Source organism: Castor canadensis, chromosome 2, assembly GCF_047511655.1.
Source record: "Castor canadensis chromosome 2, mCasCan1.hap1v2, whole genome shotgun sequence".
Lineage (NCBI taxonomy): Eukaryota > Metazoa > Chordata > Mammalia > Rodentia > Castoridae > Castor > Castor canadensis.
This window is the reverse complement of record NC_133387.1, coordinates 172,372,757-172,394,974: the sequence shown is the minus strand read 5'-3', so window position 1 is coordinate 172,394,974 and position 22,218 is coordinate 172,372,757. Positions and strand designations below refer to the sequence as shown.

The following is a 22,218-nucleotide window of genomic DNA, read 5'->3' as shown; positions in this document are numbered from 1 at the left end:
CACCGGTGTGAGCCATCTACTTATTTCAGTATTTAATTACATTTGCTGATGAGCATAAACTGCATTCAGAGTTTTAATTTACCTTGATTATTTATCTAATACTCATTGATAAACGGTTAACTGTAAGACACAGCTCAAAAACAGGAATGACAAATAGGATTCTGAATTTTGAAAGTATAGAAAGTGGTTAAACCTTAAATATTCTATAATCCTACTGTCCATACACTATGCACTAATTATATTAGCTGCTGAGCCTTCAGAAAGTGGCCACTGCAAATAAAATCTTTTTAATTGAATGGGGTTGTACTTTATTGTGAAATACGTTTTTAGTTCCAAGAGTTATCATAAAATTGTAAAATTTTTCATAAAAATATTTTACAGTGATAATTCTTTTTAGCATATTGGGTAAAATAAAATGTATTAGTAGCTGGGGTATAGGTCACCAGTACAGCAAATACTTAACATGTACCAGGAATTCTGTACTAAACACCAAAATTAAGATAAAATCATATAAATTAAAATAGTCAAATAACATAACCTGTATTTTTTACTTCTTTAAAATATAGTTATTGTAAAACATAAAATATCACATTTGTCTAGCTTTGCATTTCTATTGGAAAATGCTATTTTATAGTCACTTGCAAGAAGACTAGGATTGTAAAGTACTACCTTAAATTCACTGAGAATAAGATATGTCTGACTGACTTCCTTCTCTCAAACAATAACCATACCAACAAATGAAAGGTGTCTAGAATCCTATTTATTTTGAATTTTAGAATGCAAATTGACTGTTCTTCAAATGATGACTACATTGACCAAGTATAATGTAGTTGAAAACCCACAGCCCTGATTGCAAGTTGAAATTTATTTTGAAACTAACCAAGCTCTGAAATTTTTTATAGGTCAGTATTTTCAATGAAAATTTTTATCATGATATAGAGGAAATTTTTTAAAATTTTAGATGACAAAATTGGGAGAAAAAGTATTAGACAAGAGAGTCAGGATCCCAAAATACCTCAGAATGATGAGTTGCAATATACTTTAAAAGCCATAACAACAAATATAGGAAGAATAAAAGTTAAGTGCTGTTTTTCATTCTATAGTCTCTCACAAGTAGAGAAGAAATCATACTGACTTAAACTCAGATGAATGTGAAAATCAGAGGTTTTCAGAAGGCTATAGATAGTGTAAGACAGCATATTTGAAACAAAATTAGTGGAATCATAACATTACTGAAACAGCAAATGTAACCTGTTGCTATGATCCTAGAATTTCGAAAATATATTTACCTCTAGATGTGACCAATTCAGGAGCTATATTTCACAGCTCATTGTGACCTTTGATTATGGACTAGGAAATCCAGCATGAGGTTCTTAATGCTTTTACTTAAGCAGTCATCTTATGAAAGAAATGAGGGAAATAGATATTTTTATATGAAATGAAACCATCCATAGAGGGCAGTACAGCTGTTTCCAAATGTAAAAATTCATGAGGATATGAGATGTAGCCCAGTGACATAGCATTTGCCAAACATGCATGATGTGTAGAATTAGATCCCTAGCACAACAACAACAACAACAAAAATAAGGAAAGAAAGAAATTAAGAAAGAAGAAAAAAAGAGAGAGAAAAGAAGGAAGGAAGGAAGGAAGAAAGAAGGAAGGAAGGAAGGATGGAAGGATAGAAGGAAGGAAGGAAGAAAGAAGGAATGAAGGAAGGTAGATCTTAATAAAATGACATCAAACACAGAAGCTTTAGGCAGCATGGGTGAAAACTCATGGAAATAGTTCTTGAATCTAAGTTGGAAATTTTTCTTGTGAGCAATATGAATAGAGTGAGAGTATGTGGCTCTCATTCCCAGCTCAGTGATTTGTTACAAGGCTAATTTTGGGCAATTCATTTAATTTCTGTATTAATTGCTTTGAAAAAATGTAATAATTGCTACTTTCTTTCCAGAAAGAGGTAAGGATTCAAATTTTAAAAAATGAATATGCTTTTAAAATACAAAACAACAACTATGTGAGAGGATCTCCTACCATGTTTGGGTAATCTTTGTATTGATGTTTAGGGGGTTATAGCACTGAACTGCGAGTTACTCTGGATTTAAAATATAAAACCTTTCTACACTAAGATTCAATAGATTCAAGCATTTGAGTTTCAAGGCTTGGCATTATTCCTTGCAAGTGGTAAATGGACATAGAGATACCAGGTAATTGTACTTCCTTATAATTTGGGAATAGCAAGGTAAGAGGGAATAAAGCAATTTGCATATGCTTGAGGGACTTTTGCACATGCCTGGAGAATTTAGGGAAGTCTGTCTCTGTTGTGTAGAATCTAGACTCTTCAGACTGGGCCACAGTCCTGGCCGTAACTCTGGCTGCACACCAATGGTAAGAACTGGAAGTGTGAGTGGGAGCTTCTGGAAAGGAAGGCTGTGATCTGGATTCATGACCACGTTAGGAGCATAATCCCTGGACCCTTCCCTTGTAGCAAGCCAGCTGTCTCTCCAGATGCTGTGCCCCAGGTCAGGAAAGGGTGACAAAAAGAAAGTCCCCATAGTCACGTCCTGCACTATCCTGGTTCAGACATTTACTGGTCTCCCAGGTGGACCTTTGTTTTGTCAGCATGAGGATGGAGAGAGAAGGTAAGTAAAGAGAGAAAAAGACATGGATGGGGAGTGTGAATTGCAGACACAAAATGGCTCTTACTCTTATCAAGCTGTTAGTACTAGGCTATTTAGGAATGGGACAGGACTTGGAGCACTTACTCCTTGGGTGGCTTTATGTCATTGCTGTTGAGTGTTTCAGGAAACATAGAACCTCAAAGTAGAATCAGAGCAGAAAGAAGAGAAAACCAGAGCAGAAAGAAAGGTAAAGCAGGCATTATGGAAATGGCTAGAAAGGTGGAGGAGACCTGAGAGCCTATCTCTCATATGCTGTCTTGCAGCCATGATTCTTGTTTCCCCTCTTCACAGGATCCTTCATATACATACTTGTGAAAGCTGGCAATACTTTGCTGAATTCAACTGTGGATCCTGCTGTGTTTTTTTCCTGAGGAAATGAACTAAAAGAGGTACCTATCTTTGGATATTGTCACATCCTTCACCTTCTCTTCTGCTGTGATAAGTTTTTGTATTTACTTATTGGATTTGTGTCTCACTATACAAGTAAAAGATGCCCACCAAACCTTGCCTCTCTGTTCCAGGTAATTTGCATGTGATCATCTTTCCTTCAGTATGTCTCCTTCACCAAAGTGATGGTAATTTCAGAACCTATCCCCATTTCTTAGAAGGGTTCAAAGCATTCATACGCAGCAATTTTTCTACAGTGTTTTCTAGTGGTGACAAAATCTGGTGGCATGGACCCCTGATGAACCATAATTGCAGCATTGATTCTACAAAATGCCTGAGTTACAGCATAATTTATCTTCACTTTATCTATTCACAGTAATCTTATCATCTTTCCAGAATCATGCTGGTATACTTCTTTTTTCTTTTTATTGTTGTGCTGGGTGGGAGTACATTGTGGCATTTACAAAAGTTCTTACAATATATCAAACATATCATACTTAAATTCACTCCCTACACTATTTTCCTTATCCTTCCTTTCCCTATTCCCAGAATAGTTTCAATAGATATCATTTTTTTTCATTTACATACATGTGTACATAGTATTTGCACTGTATTCACCCTCCCACACCCTTTCACTACCTCCTCCCCCCTCCCACTGGTATCAATTCCCCTAAGCAGAACCTGTTCCACTCTCATGTTCTCCAATTTTATAAAAGAAGAAAATGAAATTTTTGCTTGTTTAATATAGGGAGTTTCCTTGTGACACTTCCATGTACATAGGCATTATAGCCTGAATTGGTTTATCTCCTCTATTTTTCTTCTTTCTGCTTTAGTCACTTTCTTATGGTTTCAGTAGGTGTAAGTTTTCCATTCATACAGATGAAGCTGGAGGAAAGATGAAAGACAACAACAGTCAATGGAGCTTCAAGATCACGAAGAGATAGGCTCAAGATATCCACTCTGAACACTGGCATGCTGCGCCTTTCTTGATTACTGTGCTTGGGATTTGCTATCCTATATGACATGCTTTTTTGCCACTGCTAAGTAGACTTAGCTTGAGTTGTATTTGAACAAAAATGTCTCTCCTTCATCACTAAACCCCTTCTAAGAGGGCTATAATATAATCCTTAGACCTAGTCTGAACCATGAGGATACTAGGTCAGACTCTGATCAAATTTAATAAAAGGAAAAGTAGGGTTAAAGGCAGTTTCTTATAAGCTGAGTCTCTGTTGCTCACTGTATTAGCAAGAGTGGAGCTCCCCATGATTGCTTTAGACACAAATAACAAACACAACTAATCTTACTGGAAATGACCAAAATGAGATGTATTTTTCCCTAAAATCTCTATTGTATCAATACTAAAAGGACGATTTCTGTACTTACTTTATTATATCTGGTCTTTCATGGGTCATTTCATTGAAACCTCTTTGGCTTTATTATACCTTAATTCTTCCCCAATTTTTCTCATGTTTCCACTGTTCATTATGTGTCCTGATCTGGTACCCTCAATTATCACCTGATTTACTATTACAAGAAGCAAGCAAAAGATATTGGTACAAAAACCACTGCTACACTTAGTTTTCTGATGATTAACAAACATTTTAACCCCTGAGGAGATTAATATCCCTACCTGTAAAACTAAGGAATTAAACTAGTACTCTTATTAATTTCAGTTAGAATTCTCAAGAAGCTTAAGCAGGACCTCAGTACCATTCACTAGGTTAGTAAATAGTGTAGTGCTGAGTTCATTATAGTTGTTATATAAACAGTCTTAGAAAGACTTGTGTGGCATGTATCATGTAGTCTAATCTCCTACAAGTTTTTTCTCAGTTTGCTGATGACTGAGAGTGACCTGAGAAAAAGGACTGTAACATCACCTGGATCCTCATTTAGAATGTCCAGGTTGAGGCACAATAATAACTATTGTATTGAAGAAAGCAATTTTAACAAAGTCACAAGGTAATATATATGCACATTAAAGTTTGAAAACTAAGCACTGATATTTTCATGAAATTGGCATTTATCTAAATCTACCATCTAGATAGCACTTATCTGTGTACTAACTGATGAGACAGTTTCCTGATGATCACATAACTATAGAACCCCCCTCCACATACAAAAATATGTCATTTACATTTATGAGGCACACAATTATTATTGCTTAACCCCCCACACACAACCTTTTCTTATCACCTCCTCTTTTCTCACATTTCATCTTTCAGACTAAAGTAGCACATGGGTACTTAATGATGTACATTCTAAAGGAGAAAAGAAAAGAATGTAAAACAAAACAAAGCATAAATCAATCTTTTTGCTTTCTACTTTAAAATCTACATTTTGAGCAATGACAGCTTTAAAGCTGCTGTAGTTGTAAACTCCCCATATGATGAAATATTATACAAAGTACTTATTTTACTGTAGTTTTATTTTTATACCTTCCTGAACTATAATTTATGTAACATGGGATTCATTCATTCACTTTCAGGGTTTTTTCTGAGGTATTATAACTAATAGTTTAATATTCAATAGGTGCATTTAGGTAAAGTTATTTAAGCTTATATAGAATTTTTCCAGTTTTTCTGAAATACATCTGACAGATAAATTCAGTCAGTCTGGGTCTTTTGCATGGAGAATTTGTTTGATTTACAAGTAAAGTAATTACTGATAGGTGAAAACATACTACTGCCATTTTTTAAGTTGTTTTTCATCTGTTTGTCAATTGTTTTCTTCCACTGTTGCTGTCTCCCTTTGTTATGAGCTCATCTTTCAGCAGTTATTTGCTTTCATTCTTCTGATGTTTTCAATATCAATTAATAGATTTCTCTGTGAAGTTATGTTATGTGCTGTTTTGAAGGGTTGCAGGCAAGTGTTGAGGATCCTTTTCTTCACAGGCCAGAGAACTGGCTTGTAAGGCAGCTGATTAATGAGCCAAAGCTAGTATATGAAGTAGGATTGTGTCATCATCAGAATCCAATTTTGTAGGACTAAAAATAAAGAGATCATCTATACACTGGAGTAAGGCCTTACAGCTTAACCACAGCTTAAATTTAAGAACTTTCATTCTTTCTTTTACGAAGACATTGGCTAAGGATAACAGCTGTTATCATTTTCTTCAAGGCAATACATCAAAAAGATCAATGACCCAATGAAGATATGGACAAATGAATTAAAAAGAGCCTTTTCAAAGGAAGAAATCCAAATGGCTAAAAAACACATAAAAATGCTCATCCCTGGTCATAAAGGAAATGCAGATCTTCTACCATCTGCCATCTAGCTACCATCAAGATGTTCTAGCTACCATCAAGAACACAAACAAAAGCAAACCTTGGCAAGGAGGCAGGGGGAAAGAAACCCTCATAGACTGATGGTGGGAATGTAAACTTGTATAACCACTGTGGAAAACAGTATGGAGGCTCTTGAAAAAAAACTAAAATTAAAATGGCCAAATTATCCAGCAATAATACTCCTAAGGATATACCCAAAGGAATGTAAGTTACATTACAGTAAAGGCACCTGCACACCCATGTTTATGGCAGAATTATTCACAATAGCTAAGCTATGGAAACAGCCAAGATGCCCTATTACTGATGAGTCGATTAAGAAAAGGTCATATTTATATATGATGGAATTGTACTCAGCCCCAAAGAAGAGCCACAAAGAAAAATTAAATTTTGTCATTTGCTGGTAAATGGATGGAACGGGAGAATATCATCTTAAGTGAAGTTAGCTAGGTTCAGAGGGCCAAAAACCACGTTTTCTCTCATATGTGGGCTATAGACCTAATATGAATTCAATAATATTATTATTAAATAGGTCACACTAAGGAGATGTCACACACAAGAGAGGAAGGGTAAGAGAATGAAGTTAAGTAGGTAAATATGACTGATGCATTGTGAGGAGGCAGATTCAACCACTAAGAGTAACAGGAGAGTGAAAAGGTGAACTCCAAGAGAGAAGAGATATGGAATTAAATACTCCCTGAGTGACTTATTACCTACCTGGCTAAATAACGACCAACAAAAGCCTGGCTGGAAAGAAATGTGTATGTGAGGAGGGGACAAAATATAATGGCAATGTCACTGATGGGGCATCCTCAAGAAAACCAGCACACACATTCTGGGAATACCAGGAGCAGAAGAGAACAAAAGAGGAGTCAAATGCTAAGTAGGTATACACAAACACAAATTACAATTAAATCATGAACTTCCAAAGCCAGAATTTAGAAAATAGACAACAGTGTCTTGTCACATGCAAAAGGGACTCTGTAAGACAATAAGCAATTTTCTCAATGGAAATCTTGCAGAGCAAGAGAGAATTTGATGATATATTCCACATACTGACTGAAAAATGTCAAACAAGAATAATTCGTCCAATGAACTTCACTTTAAGAATGAAGGGATCTGCAATGTTCATTTCTAAACTTACTAATTTGGGTCATTTCCCTCCTCATTTTATTCAAATTTACTAGGAGTTTGTGACTCCTTTATCTCTTCAAAGAACCAGCATTTTGTTTAATTGATTCTTTGGATGTTTTTTTTGGCTTCTATTTTGTTGTTTTGGCCTTCATTTTTATTATTTCTCTCCTTCTGCTAGTTTTGGGTTTAGCTTGTTTTTGTTTTTCTAGGAATTTGAGATGCAAAATTACATCATTTATTTGAGATTTTCTGTGATTTTAATATATTCATTCATGGCTATAAACTTTCCACTTAGAATGCAGAGATAGTTAAAATATGCAAATCACTAAATGTAATACACATGTAAATGTATTAACATTAATATTAAAATTAATATGTTTGCATATGAACAGAAGCAAAGCAAACAGAAGCAAAGACTGAAGCCACATGATCATTTCATAGATGCAGAAAAGCCTTTGACAAAATTTAGCATCCTTTTATAATAAAGATGAAACTAGTCATAAAAGCAATGTACCTCAATATAATGAAGGCTATATATGACAAGCCTAGAGCTAACATCATACTAAGTGGGGAAAAACTGAAGTCATTTCCCCTAAAGTCAGAAATGAGACAGTGGTGTCTACTCTTTCCACTCTTATCTAACATAGTCTTAGAATTTTTAGCCAGAGCAATAAGACAGGAAGAATAAATAAAAGGGATACAAATTGGAAAGTAAGTAGCCAAAGTATTTCTATTTGCAGATGACATGAATTTATACCTAAAAAACCCAAAAAACTCCTCCAAATAATTCGTAGGCACCATTAACAGCTTCACCAAAGTAGAAGGATACAAAATAAAAAAAAAAAAAATCAGTAGTTTTTCTATACACCAACAATGAACAGATTGAGAATGAATATAGGAAAATAGTTTCATTTATAATAACTGCAAAAATATTAAATACCTAAGAATAAACTTAACAAAGGATGAACTCTAGAAGAAAACTATAAAACATTGAAGAAAAATTGAGGAAGACTACCGAAAAGGGAAAGAATTCCTATGTTCATGGATTGGTATAATCAATATTGTTAAAATAGCTACGTTACCAAAAGCAACCTATGTATTCAATGTAGTCCCCATCAAAATTCCAATAGCATTCTTTAGAGAGGATGAAAAATCCACCCTAAAGTTTTATTGGAAGCACAAAAGACCACGAACACCCAAGGCAATAACCAGCAAAAAGAGCAATACTGGATGTATCATAATATCATATTCTACTGCTATTAATGCAGCATGGTACTAGCACAAAAATATATATGAAGACCAGTGGAACAGAACACCTAGATAAGAATCCAGGCATCCATGCCCACCTGATTTTTTACAAAGGTGCCAAAAACACATGATGGAGACAAAACAGCTGCTTCAACAAATGTTGCTGGGAAAATTGGATGTCCACATGCAGAAAACTGAATCCCTGTCTTTTACCCTGTACAAGTGGAACAGAATAGAGGACCTGGATATGAATCCACACAACTATACCCACCTTATTTTTGACAAAGGTGCCAAAAATATACCATGGAGAAAAGACAGCTTCTTCAACAAATGTTGCTGGGAAAAGTGGTATCCGTCTGCAAGAAACTGAAACTAGATCCATGTATATCATCCTGTGCTAGTAGTAACTCAAATGGATCAAGGACCTTAATGGCAGACCCGAAACTCTGAAGTTAGTACAGGAAGGAGCAGGAAACACTCTGGAAGTAATAGGTAAAGGCAATTACTTCCTCAGTAGAATCCCAGCAGCTCAGCAACTAAGAGAAAGAATGGGCAAATGGGACTTCATAAAATTAAAAAGCTTCTGGATAACAAAAGAAATGGTCTCAAAACTGAAGACACTACCCATAGAGTGGGAGAAAATATTTGCCAGCTACACATGAGACAAAGGACTCATAACCAGAATATACAGGGAGCTTAAAAAACTAAACTCTCCCAAAATCAATGAACAAATAAAGAAATGGGCAACTGCACTAAACAGAACTTTCTCAGAAGAAGAAATTCAGATGGCCAAAAACATATGAAAAAATGTTCACCATCTCTGGCCATAAAGGAAATGCAAATCAAAATCACACTAAGATTCCACCTCACCCTTGTTCAATAGCCATCATCAAAAACACCACCCACAATGGGTGTTGGCGAGGATGTGGAGAAAAAGGAACCCTCATACACTGCTGGTATGAATGCAAGCTAGTGCAACCACTCTGGAAAAAAATTTGGAGGCTTCTTAACAATGTAAACATAGATCTGCATATGATCAGCAATCCCACTCCTGGGGATATACCCAAAGGGATGTGACACAGATTACTCCAGAGTCACTTGCACACCCATGTTTATTGCAGCACTATTCACAATAACCAAATTATGGAGACAGTCAAGATGCCCCAGTACTGATGAATGGATTAAGAAACTGTGGTATTTATACACAATGGAATTTTACTCAGCCATGAAGAAGAATGAAATCTTATTATTAGCAAGTAAATGGATGGAACTGGAGAATGTCATTGTGAGCAAGGTTAGCCAGAAACCCAAAACATGAAAGTGTTTGATGTCCCCAGTGCAGAGGTCCTTAAGGTTTCTCTGCAGAGAAACCTTAAAGCGACAGAGGTCAACATGAGAAGGGGATCAAAAACCAGTGTAAAGATCAGTTAGAGATGAATCAACTTGGGTTATAATACATTTGTACATGGAAGCAATGCTAGGAATCTCTCTGTATAGCTACCCTTAACTCAACTAGCAAAAATGCTTTGTGTTTCTTATTATGCTTATGTCTTCTCTTCAACAAAATTAGAGATTAGGGCAGAACAGGTTCTTCCTGGAAGTGAGGGGGGTGAGGGGAATAGGTGGGGGTGGAGGGCAGGGGGGAGAAGTGACCTAAACAATGTATGCACATGTGAATAAATGAACAATAAAAAAAGGCTTTATTGGCCTCCATTTGAGGTTAGCACCATAATACCTACATTTCTGTAGGAACCACCAAACCTGATTATTTACTGACTGTCTAGTCTATCTACATGACGCCTGCTAGATTGTCACATTCTGAAGAGCAGAAGTTCTGTATTATTCAACTCTCTATTTTCAAAGTCCATTGCAAACTTTTTGCTTATCACTGTTAAATTTGTTTTAATATCAGTCCACATTATCATTCCTAACAATATCTCCTTGAATAATTATCATTGCCATTTTCTATAAATGTCATACTAACTTCTAATATGCAATGTCCAAGTTATTGACAGAATACTATTTTCAAGATGACACTAAATATGAAGACGCGTGTAACAATAATTTAAAACTTCACATGTCCATAAGATGACTAATTGAGATTTAGTACATAATTTACTAAAATAACATTATTTAGGTCTATTCCATTCTTTTATTCTGTTAATCTAGTAAAAAGCAAATGAAATTAAAAATTCTGGGTATACTGCTTCCTTTACCAAGTTATCAAAGATATTTACCTCCCAAAAGGAATTGTTTTCGTATGAAACAACATGGATGAATCTGGAGGATGTTATAAGTGAAATAAGTCAGTCACAAAAAAAACTAGAAGTTCATTTGTATATCATCTATAACAGATAATCCTAGAGGCAGACAATATACTAATCTGTACCAGTGGTTGGGAGATACAGGGAGTAGGTGTTCAGTGAGTTCATTTTTGTTAGACCAACAGGTCTGAAGATGCTCTTCACAGTCTCTAGCTAGCAATGTGGTATAGTGTACTTCAAAATTTAAAATGGTAGGTATTATATGAAGTACTTTTACTACCAAACAAAAACCAAATTAGAACACACACACACACATACACAAGTGGATACAAGGAACCTTTGGGAAGTAATAAATATATCAACAATAGTGCTGTTATCATGAGTATTTGCATATGTCCAATTGATCAAATTATGTGCTAAATGTACGTAGTTTTTGGCACGTAAATTATTCCTCAATTAATTGTTGATATATAAGTAAACAAAAGATTTTTCCTTTAAACTGTTTGAGCATTTGGCTTACGATCCATTCATCTCTAAGATGAATCAGAGCACTGATGTAAGACAGGTTATTTACAAATTTTCCACCAATGTCAAAGACATTCAGACACACAGGTGGTGATAGTCAAGCAGAAGCATAAGAAGTAGGAATTAAAAGCATATGTCTGTACCAGCTTCTAGGGGGTTTTGGGCACATGGAATGCGTCCAAGCCCCACACCTGCTGTCAAAGTGACAATGATTGCTCAATAGAAATGGAGCTTCTGTAATGCAGAGTAATATTTACTTCTATGATCTCATAAGAGGCAAGAAAGAAAGCAGTGTCAGATGGCCAAGAAAAACTTAGAAATGTGAAGGAATATATTTCATATTCATATGCTACACAATACCACAGACCACCACACAAAGTGTGATGATCAGAAAATCATTTGTCTCTAGGTTCTCATCACAGAGAAGTGCTAGATCAAGGGATGCATCTAGCATGGACCTTCTTGCTACATGCTAGAAGACTGAAGGCACACACACGTGAGAAAATTGAAGAGTCCAAACACAGTCTTACTTTAGGAAGGCATACCTGTGTTATCCCACCCTGTTTTAACACACCATTAATCCATTTCCTCATGTTCTTTTCTTCTCTTTAAGGTCTCACTCACCTCAATACTTTTTCATTGGGGATTAAGATTACAACATATGAACTTATGGATAGGTTCAAACTATAGCAATATGGAAACTCAGTTTCATTAATAAAGGTAAAATCAGGATATGTATTAAAATTAATTACTGGGATTTTGTAAATGATAACAAATAAACTATCAAATTTAAGTTAACAACCCAGTCACAGTTTGGCTCAACATGTTAAAATTTTTATCCTCTGGAGTTTCTTTTTTTGGCAGCACTGGGGTTTGAACTCAGAGATTCATGCTTGCTATGCAGGTGCTCTACTACTTGTGCCACTCTGACAGGCCTGTTTTTGTGTTGGGTATTTTTGAGATAGAGCGTCAAGAATTATTCACTTGCCTGGCCTCAAATCATGGTCCTCCAGATCTTTGCTTCCTGAGTAGCTAGGATTTCAGGCATGAGCCACTGGCACCTGACACCTCTAGACATTCTTAAACTTTTCTGACAAAGTATGGAATTGTCCCAGAAATAGGGATGGTTGTGCTCTGCATAAGATGGCCACCTGGAGAGTAGGAAGAAAGAAGGGATCAGGCAATAATGTAGAAGGTGCCTCACATATCTTGTGGGAACTTTTTCACAATCTCTTCAACAACATGGCTTCAGTCCTCCCTAATTATTTTTAGTGTTCATTTTTATTCCTTTTGATTTCTTTTTTGTGTTAAATGACATACAAGAAACATTTTGAGTGAATGTCTTACTTGGAATGCAAATTTTTAAGAATTAATATAAATAAGGCTTTTATTTTCCTTATTCATGTATATGAGAGAAAAAAGGCAGTGATAAAGCAAGACGTCATTTGTATCTACATCGATTTTTTTTTCTTTGTGGGAGAGAAAGAAATGTCACATCAGGGGAAAAAATTAATAGGCACATATGCCATAAATACAGAGGTAGTCACAGAGCATAACCTAGACTGGAAAAGTTTCTACAAGGGTGGCAAAATAGAAAGTAGTGATAGAATATTTTATGTGGTCATCATTCTGTCCTTACTATTTTGTTACATTTTTCATATTCATAGCACATTTATAGAAATGAAACTAACATTTTAAAACTCACTTTTTCTCAGGTATACTATTCTATCTTTGTTTTTATATATTCATGGAGTTGTACAATGATCCCCATGGTCTACTTTTCTAATATTTTTATTATCTCCCCAAATTTAACCACTTATTCATGAGCACTCACTTCCTTGTCCCTCCCTTCCTAAAGTCATGGCAGACTTTCTGAGTTTCTTTCTGTTTATATGAATTTGCCTATCCTTGATTTTTAATATAAACGGGGCCCTACAATGTATGGTCTGTTGTGTTTATTATCTTTCATCTCATATGTTTTGGATTCATTAGCGATGGGCTGTATCTTAGTACTTTATACCTATTTATTGCATAGTAATGTTCCATTATAGGAATGTACTATACCTAGCTTGTCCACTCATCACTGAACAGACTTTTGTATGATTTCTTCTCTTTGGTTATTATAAGTAACATTGCTTTGAATATTTCTGAACAAGTATTTGCATATACATATTTATCAAATCTTATGTGTGTGTACCCAGTAGTTTGGTCATTCTTCCAAATCTGAAATATTTGTTTCATATTTTCATACGTTCATGGTCAAAATGTTTTCCTAAGAATCTGTACCATTTTACAATCCCAGCAGCAATCAATGAGGGGTCAAATTTCTTTACATTCTGCCCAGCACTTCTTTTCATCTTTTTGATTGGAACATTCCTGAGAACATTTGATTATTACTACTGTATTTCTTTAGTGATCAGAAATTTGTCGTCAGTTTTGATTTGAATTTCTTTAACTGCTATTAATGACCTACATATTTAATGAGCTTATTAGAATTTGTTAATTGGCAGTGACTTTTTGATGATTTATCATTTGTTTTTCTTTTAACTGTTATGCAAGTGTGTGTGTAGACGAGAACTAAACCCAATTAGGATGATCACACCCAGGTTCCCCACCATGGTTACCATATAAATTCCAAGGAGGAGGAGGAGGGGCAGCTGGAGCTCAGGTTTCTCTGTTAATTGTTGACATATTATAGGGACTGCTCCACCCAGCATGGCATGAACCTTAACTTCATTTTACAAATTTGGAGGCAAACTTACAACAGCTTACGAAAAGCCTTTAACAATAGTTAACGCCCATGACATGCATGAGATGATTTTAAAAACAGAATGCAAGCTGGCTCAAGAGGTAGAGTGTCTGCCTAGAAAGCGTGAGGACCTGAGTTAAACCCCAGTACCACCAAAGAAAAGAGAAAAAAGAAAAAAAAGAAAATGGAACTCAGCCAGGTTTAAGTGCTGATTCTAGTGAAAGAAGAGGATTCTCACCTCACAGCATAATACAGATGAGCAGAGAAGAGCATGGTGTTTTTAGTGTTGCCCATGATTGTCACCTTAACGCAACGCTTTTGTGAAGACTGAAGCTTAGGGGGATCAGCCAGAACACAACCATGAATAACATGTAGAAGTGGCTCTAAAATGAAACAGAAATAACCTGTGTCCAGTAGTCTGAGAAGCTACTCAAAAGAGCAGTTTAAAAAAAAATCTAGTAGATTTTCATTTGTATCTCACCAACCAGGTTATACCCATGTTCTCTTCTGCTTCATCCCGCATATCATAAAAGTGAGGCACTCTCTGGTATTCTTCATTATTAATGATTGTTGTGAATACTACTAAAATGGTCAAATTCTTGACAAAAATTGTGTCTTATTGTATATTTCAGTTATAAATTTGACGAGCAGCATTTTTCATGGGGTTCTAGGTCATTCTGTTATGAAGTTCTCGTCCTTTAAAACTTAAAGTACAGACATTAGCAATTTTCAAAAATACCACTAGAAACAGATCAGAATTTCACATCTAACAAAAACTGGAGGCATTTCAAAGTAGATTTAGTTAAGAAAATTCTCTGCAATTATTTTCTCAAAATTATTTTATTTAACATTTAATGAATTATGTAATAATACTATATAGCATTAAATATAATTTTACTCACAAATAGGTTAATATGAAAGTAATTTGTATTACATACATATTTTCACTATTCCTCAATATTTTTTTAGAAGTAAAAATTATCATCTTTCCTGCTTTCTTAGGATCTCCTGATAAGTCCTCGGTCATACCTTAAATATTTTAACTTGGAAACCATTTTGCCCTTATTTCTAATTTTGTTGTAGAGAGAGTATAAGCAATAACAGGAAGGGACAAGGGTTTTTGCTGGTTGAGATAAGGATAGCTATACAGGGCATTGACTCACATTGATTTCCTGTGTGGGGGTGTTACCTTCTAGGTTAATTCTTTTTGATCTAACCTTTTCTCTAGTACCTGTTCCCCTTTTCCTATTGGCCTCAGTTGCTTTGGGTATTGAGGGGGGGAGAGGGAGGGGGCGGAGTGGGTGGTAAGGGAGGGGGTGGGGGCAGGGGAGAGAAATGAAACAAGTCTTGTATGCACATATGAATAATAAAAGAAAAAGAAAAAAAAATATTTTAACTTGGGAGCTGAATGAAATCTGCTTTTATTTAACCCTCAAATTAAAGGTTCCAAGAATTCCTTTTTAATTTATACATCAAAACAATACAGTGAGTGTTGTTAATGAAAATAAAAGTTCCACATCTTACAGATAAAGCTTACTGTCCCTACTTTTCTATTTTATCCTTGTGAGAAATCACCTTAGACTTTTCCTTTAGTGTAAGTCTAAAAAATTTCTAAATTTTTGAAATTTAAATGTGTTATTATTAAACTCGCTATAACTCTGACATTACCTTGCTTCTAATCTGTAATCTAACAAGTAGCATGAATTACACCTATGTGACAATATTAAAAACTTGAGAACTAACTGGCAGAAGAGACTTTCTTCTTATTTCCTTTCACCAGAGTTGAAACTTGTGGATAAGATCCTGGGAGGTCATTATGATAGTTTGTTCTTAATCCACATACGAAATTGTCATGCTAATCAATCTTTCAAGAGAGACAAAATACTGTGGATGTCAGCTTCATCTGAAATCCAGATTAGTGGCTCAATAGATATTTCCAAATTTTTTGTTAACATGCATTAACATGCACATTGGTTTCATTATGATATTTTCATAGAAATACTTTGATTATATCTCCTTGTTACTCTTTCTCATACACCTCCCATGTCATTTAAACAATTTTAATAGGTTTCATTATTCTGTTTTCACACATGTGTATAAGGCATTTCAATTGTAGTCACCCCTCCGTTTACTCTCTGCATTTTTGCTCCTCCCTTACACTGGGTCCCCCACCCCAAACATCCCCATTTTACATTTTACATTCCTGTCATTCAGTTTTTAAGCTCTAGTTTCCACATATGAAAAAGAACATGCGATATTTGTCTTTCTCAGTCTGGCTTATTTCATGTAATGTGATATCCAGTTCCATCCATTCTCCTGCAAATTATATAATTTATTCTTTTTTAATGGCTTAATAATTCTCCATTGTGTATTCATACCTGCCACATTTTCTTTATCACTTCATTGTTTCATGGGCAAAACATTCCATATTTTGGTATTGTGAACAGTGCTGTTATAAACATTTGTATGCAGCTGTCTTGACTATATGCTGACTTACATTCCATTTGATATATGCCAAGGATAGGACAGGCAGATCATATTGCAGTTCTATTTTGAGTTTCTTGAGGAAACTCCATACTCACTTCTTAGTATTGCACTAATTTACATTCCTACCAGGAATGTATATGGGTTCCTGTTTTCCCTGCATTCTCACCAGCATTTTTTTTTCTTTTTTGTTTTATTGTTTTATTATTCATATGTGCATACAAGGCTTGGGTCATTTCTCCATCCTGCTCCCACCCCCTCCCTTACTACCCACACCACCCCCTGCCACTCCTCCCCACCCCCTCAATACCCAGCAGAAACTATTTTGCCCTTATCTCTAATTTTGTTGAAGAGAGAATATAAGCAATAATAGGTAGGAACAAGGGTTTTTGCTGGTTGAGATAAGGATAGCCAAACAGGGAGTTGACTCACATTAATTTCCTGTGCGTGGGTGTTACCTTCTAGGTTAATTCTTTTTGATCTCACCTTTTCTCTAGTTCCTGGTCCCCTTTTCCTATTGGCCTCAGTTGCTTTTAAGGTATCTGCTTTAGTTTCTCTGCGTTAAGGGAAACAAATGCTAGCTAATTTTTTAGGTGCCTTACCTATCCTCACCCCTCCCTTGAGTGCTCTCGCTTTTATCATGTGCTCAAAGTCCAGTCCCCTTGTTGTGTTTACCCTTGATCTAATGTCTGCATATGAGGGAGAACATAAGATTTTTGGTCTTTTGGGCCAGGCTAACCTCACTCAGAATGATGTTCTCAAATTCCATCCATTTACCAGCGAATGATAACATTTTGTTCTTCTTCATGGCTGCATAAAATTCCATTGTGTATAGATACCACATTTTCTTAATCCATTCGTCAGTGGTTGGGCATCTTGGCTGTTTCCATAACTTAGCTATTGTGAATAGTGCCACAATAAACATGGGTGTGCAGGTGTCTCTGGAGTAACCTGTGTCACAGTCTTTTGGGTATATCCCCGAGAGTGGTATTGCTGGATCAAATGGTAGATCATTGTTTAGCTTTTTAAGTGGCCTCCAAAGTTTTTTCCAGAGTGGTTGTACTAGTTTACATTCCCACCAACAGTGTAAGAGGGTTCCTTTTTCCCCACATCCTCGCCAACACCTGTTGTTGGTGGTGTTGCTGATGATGGCTATTCTAACAGGGGTGAGGTGGAATCTTAGTGTGGTTTTAATTTGCATTTCCTTTATTGCTAGAGATGGTGAGCACTTTTTCATGTGTTCTTTTGACATTTGAATTTCTTCTTTTGAGAAAGTTCTGTTTAGTTCACTTGCCCATTTCTTTATTGGTTCATTAGTTTTGGGAAAATTTAGTTTTTTAAGTTCCCTATATATTCTGGTTATCAGCCCTTTCTCTGATGCGTAGCTGGCAAATATTTTCTTCCACTCTGTGGGTGTTCTCTTCAGTTTAGAGACCATTTCTTTTGATGAACAGAAGCTTTTTAGTTTTATGAGGTCTATATATGATATCTATGATATCTATGCTATCTCTTAGTTGCTGTGCTGCTGGGGTTTTGTTGAGAAAGTTCTTACCTATACCTACTAACTCCAGAGTAGTTCCTACTCTTTCCTGTATCAACTTTAGAGTTTGGGGTCTGATATTAAGATCCTTTATCCATTTTGAGTTAATATTGGTATAGGGTGATATACATGGATCTAGTTTCAGTTTTTTGCAGACGGCTAGCCAGTTTTCCCAGCAGTTTTTGTTCTCACCAGCATTTGTTGTTGTTTGTTGTCTTGATGATAGCAATTCTCACTGGAGTAAGGGAAAATAACAATGGGATTTTTGATTTGCATTACCTTTATGTTTAATAATAACCATTTCTTTAAATATTTATCGCTATTTTGAATTTCCTTTAAAAATCACCTGTTAATTTGTCAATTTATTAACTGTTTTTGTGTTTAATTTTATAAGTTCTTTATATTTTCTAGATATTAATCTTTGTCTAATGAATAACTGGCAAAGATTTTCTCCCATTCTGTATGTGGTCTCTTGATTCTGATAATTGTTTCCTTTTCTATTTCAGAAAGATTTCAATTTGATGCAACCTCATTTGACTTCTATGTCAATAAATCATATACAACATTTGATAAAATTCCATATTCAGATCCAAATGGAAATTTAACTACTATGCCATGTGTCATGTATGGCATTGATATGGTCTATAGAATATGAGAGAGAAAGAAGAGTCCTCAAAAATAACCTTCCCTGTAACTGTAAAAATTCACATATTGATGCTTTCTGTGAAAAGCTTATAAACTGCTTTAATTTTAAGGTTCTTGAAGTCTGTAATTCTTCCTCTGATTTAGAAGAATCATGATTGTCCCACAGTGGCAAGAGAAGCTCCCACATCTCTGGGCTGCTGTCCTCTTGTTTCTTCTACATTCATGTACCACTAGGTATCATCAGTCAGTTCCATGGACCATGGAAAATGTCCTCTATGCTTTTAAAACTACTGTTGTGCCCATGCTGAACCCTCTGAATTACAGTCTGATGAATAATGATGTTACACATGCCCTGAAGAAGATTCTGGACAGGAAACCATGTTCATCAACAGAATTAGTGTATTTCCATGCAGAAACAAGACTTTGATTTGCCTAGACCAATAATTTGTTGTTTTAACAACCATTTAGAATATCCATGATGGTTTCCTATGTAACGAATCTACAAAATTCCCATCTAATATGCTTTCTTTGAACTTATTTTGCATTAACAATATCTGGAGAAATACAAAGAATAAAATAAAAAGATGTTGAGACTTAAAAGAACCCTGATTTTGCTATTTGCAAAAGTCAGTGATGAAGTAGATGATGATTATAGTAGTAACATACATTAGTCATTTTATAAAATACCAAGCACTGATCCCAGAACTCTAAATGGATAACTTCCTCTAATATTTATAATATTTTGTCAGAAAAGGTCTTCGTATTATTCATCTTTTAAGGTTGAACAATCTAAGTTTATTTATTTTACTGAATGATGATGGTCTTGAACATAAGAAGAGATTGAACCTAGAGAGTGTGGCATCAGGATCAGTGAAACTACCTATAATGATTCTTGGTTCTGATAACTGTGGGTGGGTATAAGGTTTGACACATATTCCATTCTATACCTCAAGAATTCCCAATTCCTCATATGTCTGAGTTGATATCCTCTAGGTAACTTCCATGATATTTTCACTTTTTTTTCATTTGAAATAATGAAATAATCAAAATATTTTAAATCTATAGTGATTGAGGAAAAAAAATCATGATACCGTGTTGTCATGTTTTCTACCTTCCTAAAACTCAATTGTTCTAATACCTACATATATGAGTTATAGATTCTGCAGTTTTTCACATTCAACATCTTTGTGAAAACCCTGACAATTTTTATTTCTTACATTTCCATTATTACCTATATCCTCCAAATTCAATTAACTGAGTGCAGGTGTAAAGCCTTCCAGAATTACTGGTTGTGATGTTTTTATTTTTGCAGCATTTACCCTGCAGGGATCACCTGTTAGCTCTATGGATCTAGAATATGTGTATTCTGTGTTTTGCAGCATTGTGATGACAATTCTGAACTCTCTTCAGAGCCTTCAGACTAAAGATCTTCATGTTGCATAAAGAACACTCTAGAAAGAGTATTATTGTGAACTGAAATTATGTAGAAATGATTTATTAAACCTTAATAATCGACTTTGCACTATTTGAATGTTTCTATTCCATTTTTGTTCCTGTGTCAATATTTTTCTTAACTTGGTAGTATTGTGTTGCCATTAGTTCCTATCCCTAAGAACTTTTGATGCTACTTCCCTTGTGGGAATATATAAGTATCATTGATACATAGATTGGAAGAAATAGTAAGAATTATACAGATACATGGGACAATTAATATCAAGTTCATCACCATGCCTCTCTTCCATTCAATTGTAAATTCAACTCTACCTTAACCATAATGCAAATATAACCTTTTAACAATGATTATCAAGATCCTTATTTCACACCTACACAAAGTAAGATAAATCATAACTATATGATACCCCCAATCTCTAGTTTTTTCCAAAATATTAGTCTTCCTAGTACCTCCATATAATTTATTTGTATTTATTTTTATTTCTGCTTTACTTGGACTGCCTGATCACAACTTTTTACTTTGAGTTATAGACATGTAGGCTTTGTGATGTTATAAGTCAGCATATACCCTGCTGTCCTTTGTTGTTGTAGGAAGCAGTTTTGTGATCAACAAGGAGGCACAAACATTAAATATCATATCATATTCTCAATCATAATTTCTAAAATACATTTAAAAATAAATAAGGCTACTAGGTAAGTGGCACATGCCTGTATTCCTTGTTTCTAGGAAGACTAAGCAGGATTGTGAGCTGAAGCTTTTTTTTTATTTCCAAGACAAAGAGATAAGACTTTGGAATCAAGTATATAAATTATCAATTTACATGTGATATAAAATCAAGCACTTTGTGTTAGTAAATAAAGTGGTTCATTGTTTTAAATTCTCTAAATAAATTTTGCTACTCATAATGTGGGCTGTAAACCATTAACACGGCTAGTAGCTGGATAAAAATGCAGTATCTCAAATTCCTTTCAAATATGCTGGATTACAATGTGGGTTTTAACACAGATCGCCCCTGTGCACAAATCTTTACCAAAAACTGACACACTTAGACTTGAGAGAGAAAATTACCTGGGGAAATATCAATGGCAATTATTTCTTTTGCTGGAGTTTGATCCCAGAAAAATGGAAATCCCTGGATAGTGCTTGCCTCATCTGATTTGGTACCTGGTTTTTTGTAAACCCAGGACAAACCTTCAGCGCACAGCAATCTGAACTGTTCAGATGACTGAAAGGGAGAATGGCAGCAAACTGCCCTGAAGCTATGGAAGCAAAACCAGAAAAATTACACTTGGAGATGCTGATCCATGATAAAGATCAGCTTCAAACACAACTCTGAGCCTGAGGTCTAGGCTTTAGCCTTTCAGCACTGAAGATGTCAGAATGCTGGATATCAGCAACTCCCAACACCAGCATTGGTGCCATTTACAAATGGCAAGGTGCGGGTGTTCATCCTGCCGGCACTTGAGATTTGAGACTATGAGGTCTGGAAGTAAGCACTATGAAAGTCAGGGAAATATTGTTCAATTCTTTCATTTGTTGAATTATTCACAAAATGTATTTTGATCTTCCTAAAATGTGACAACCACTTTACTAGTTCCAGAGATACAGATTAATATCTGGTCTGTCACCTGGCTTATGGTGAGTCTTTCAGTGTAAAATTGTGCTGCTTAGAAATTAGTTGCTGACTACACAGTAAGATGTTCCAGTCAGTGATAATGAGTTGGAGAATGTTTCTCTAATGGCTTAACTTTTAGATGATATTTGAAAAGAAGTAAATATTTACCAGACAACACAACCAAAGGTATTGTTAATACTCTCCATGTATAA

At 35.2% G+C, this 22,218-nt stretch overlaps 1 protein-coding gene across 1 annotated transcript in view; it reads left to right on the top strand.

Moving 5' to 3' along the window:
- Positions 1-20,381, top strand: part of LOC109677373 (von Willebrand factor A domain-containing protein 5A-like) — a 78,524-nt gene extending 58,143 nt beyond the window's left edge. The window contains 1 exon segment of the mRNA XM_020153371.2: positions 20,251-20,381. Coding sequence (XP_020008960.2) covers positions 20,251-20,381 — 131 coding nt within the window.
- Positions 20,382-22,218: the final 1,837 nt, after the last annotated feature.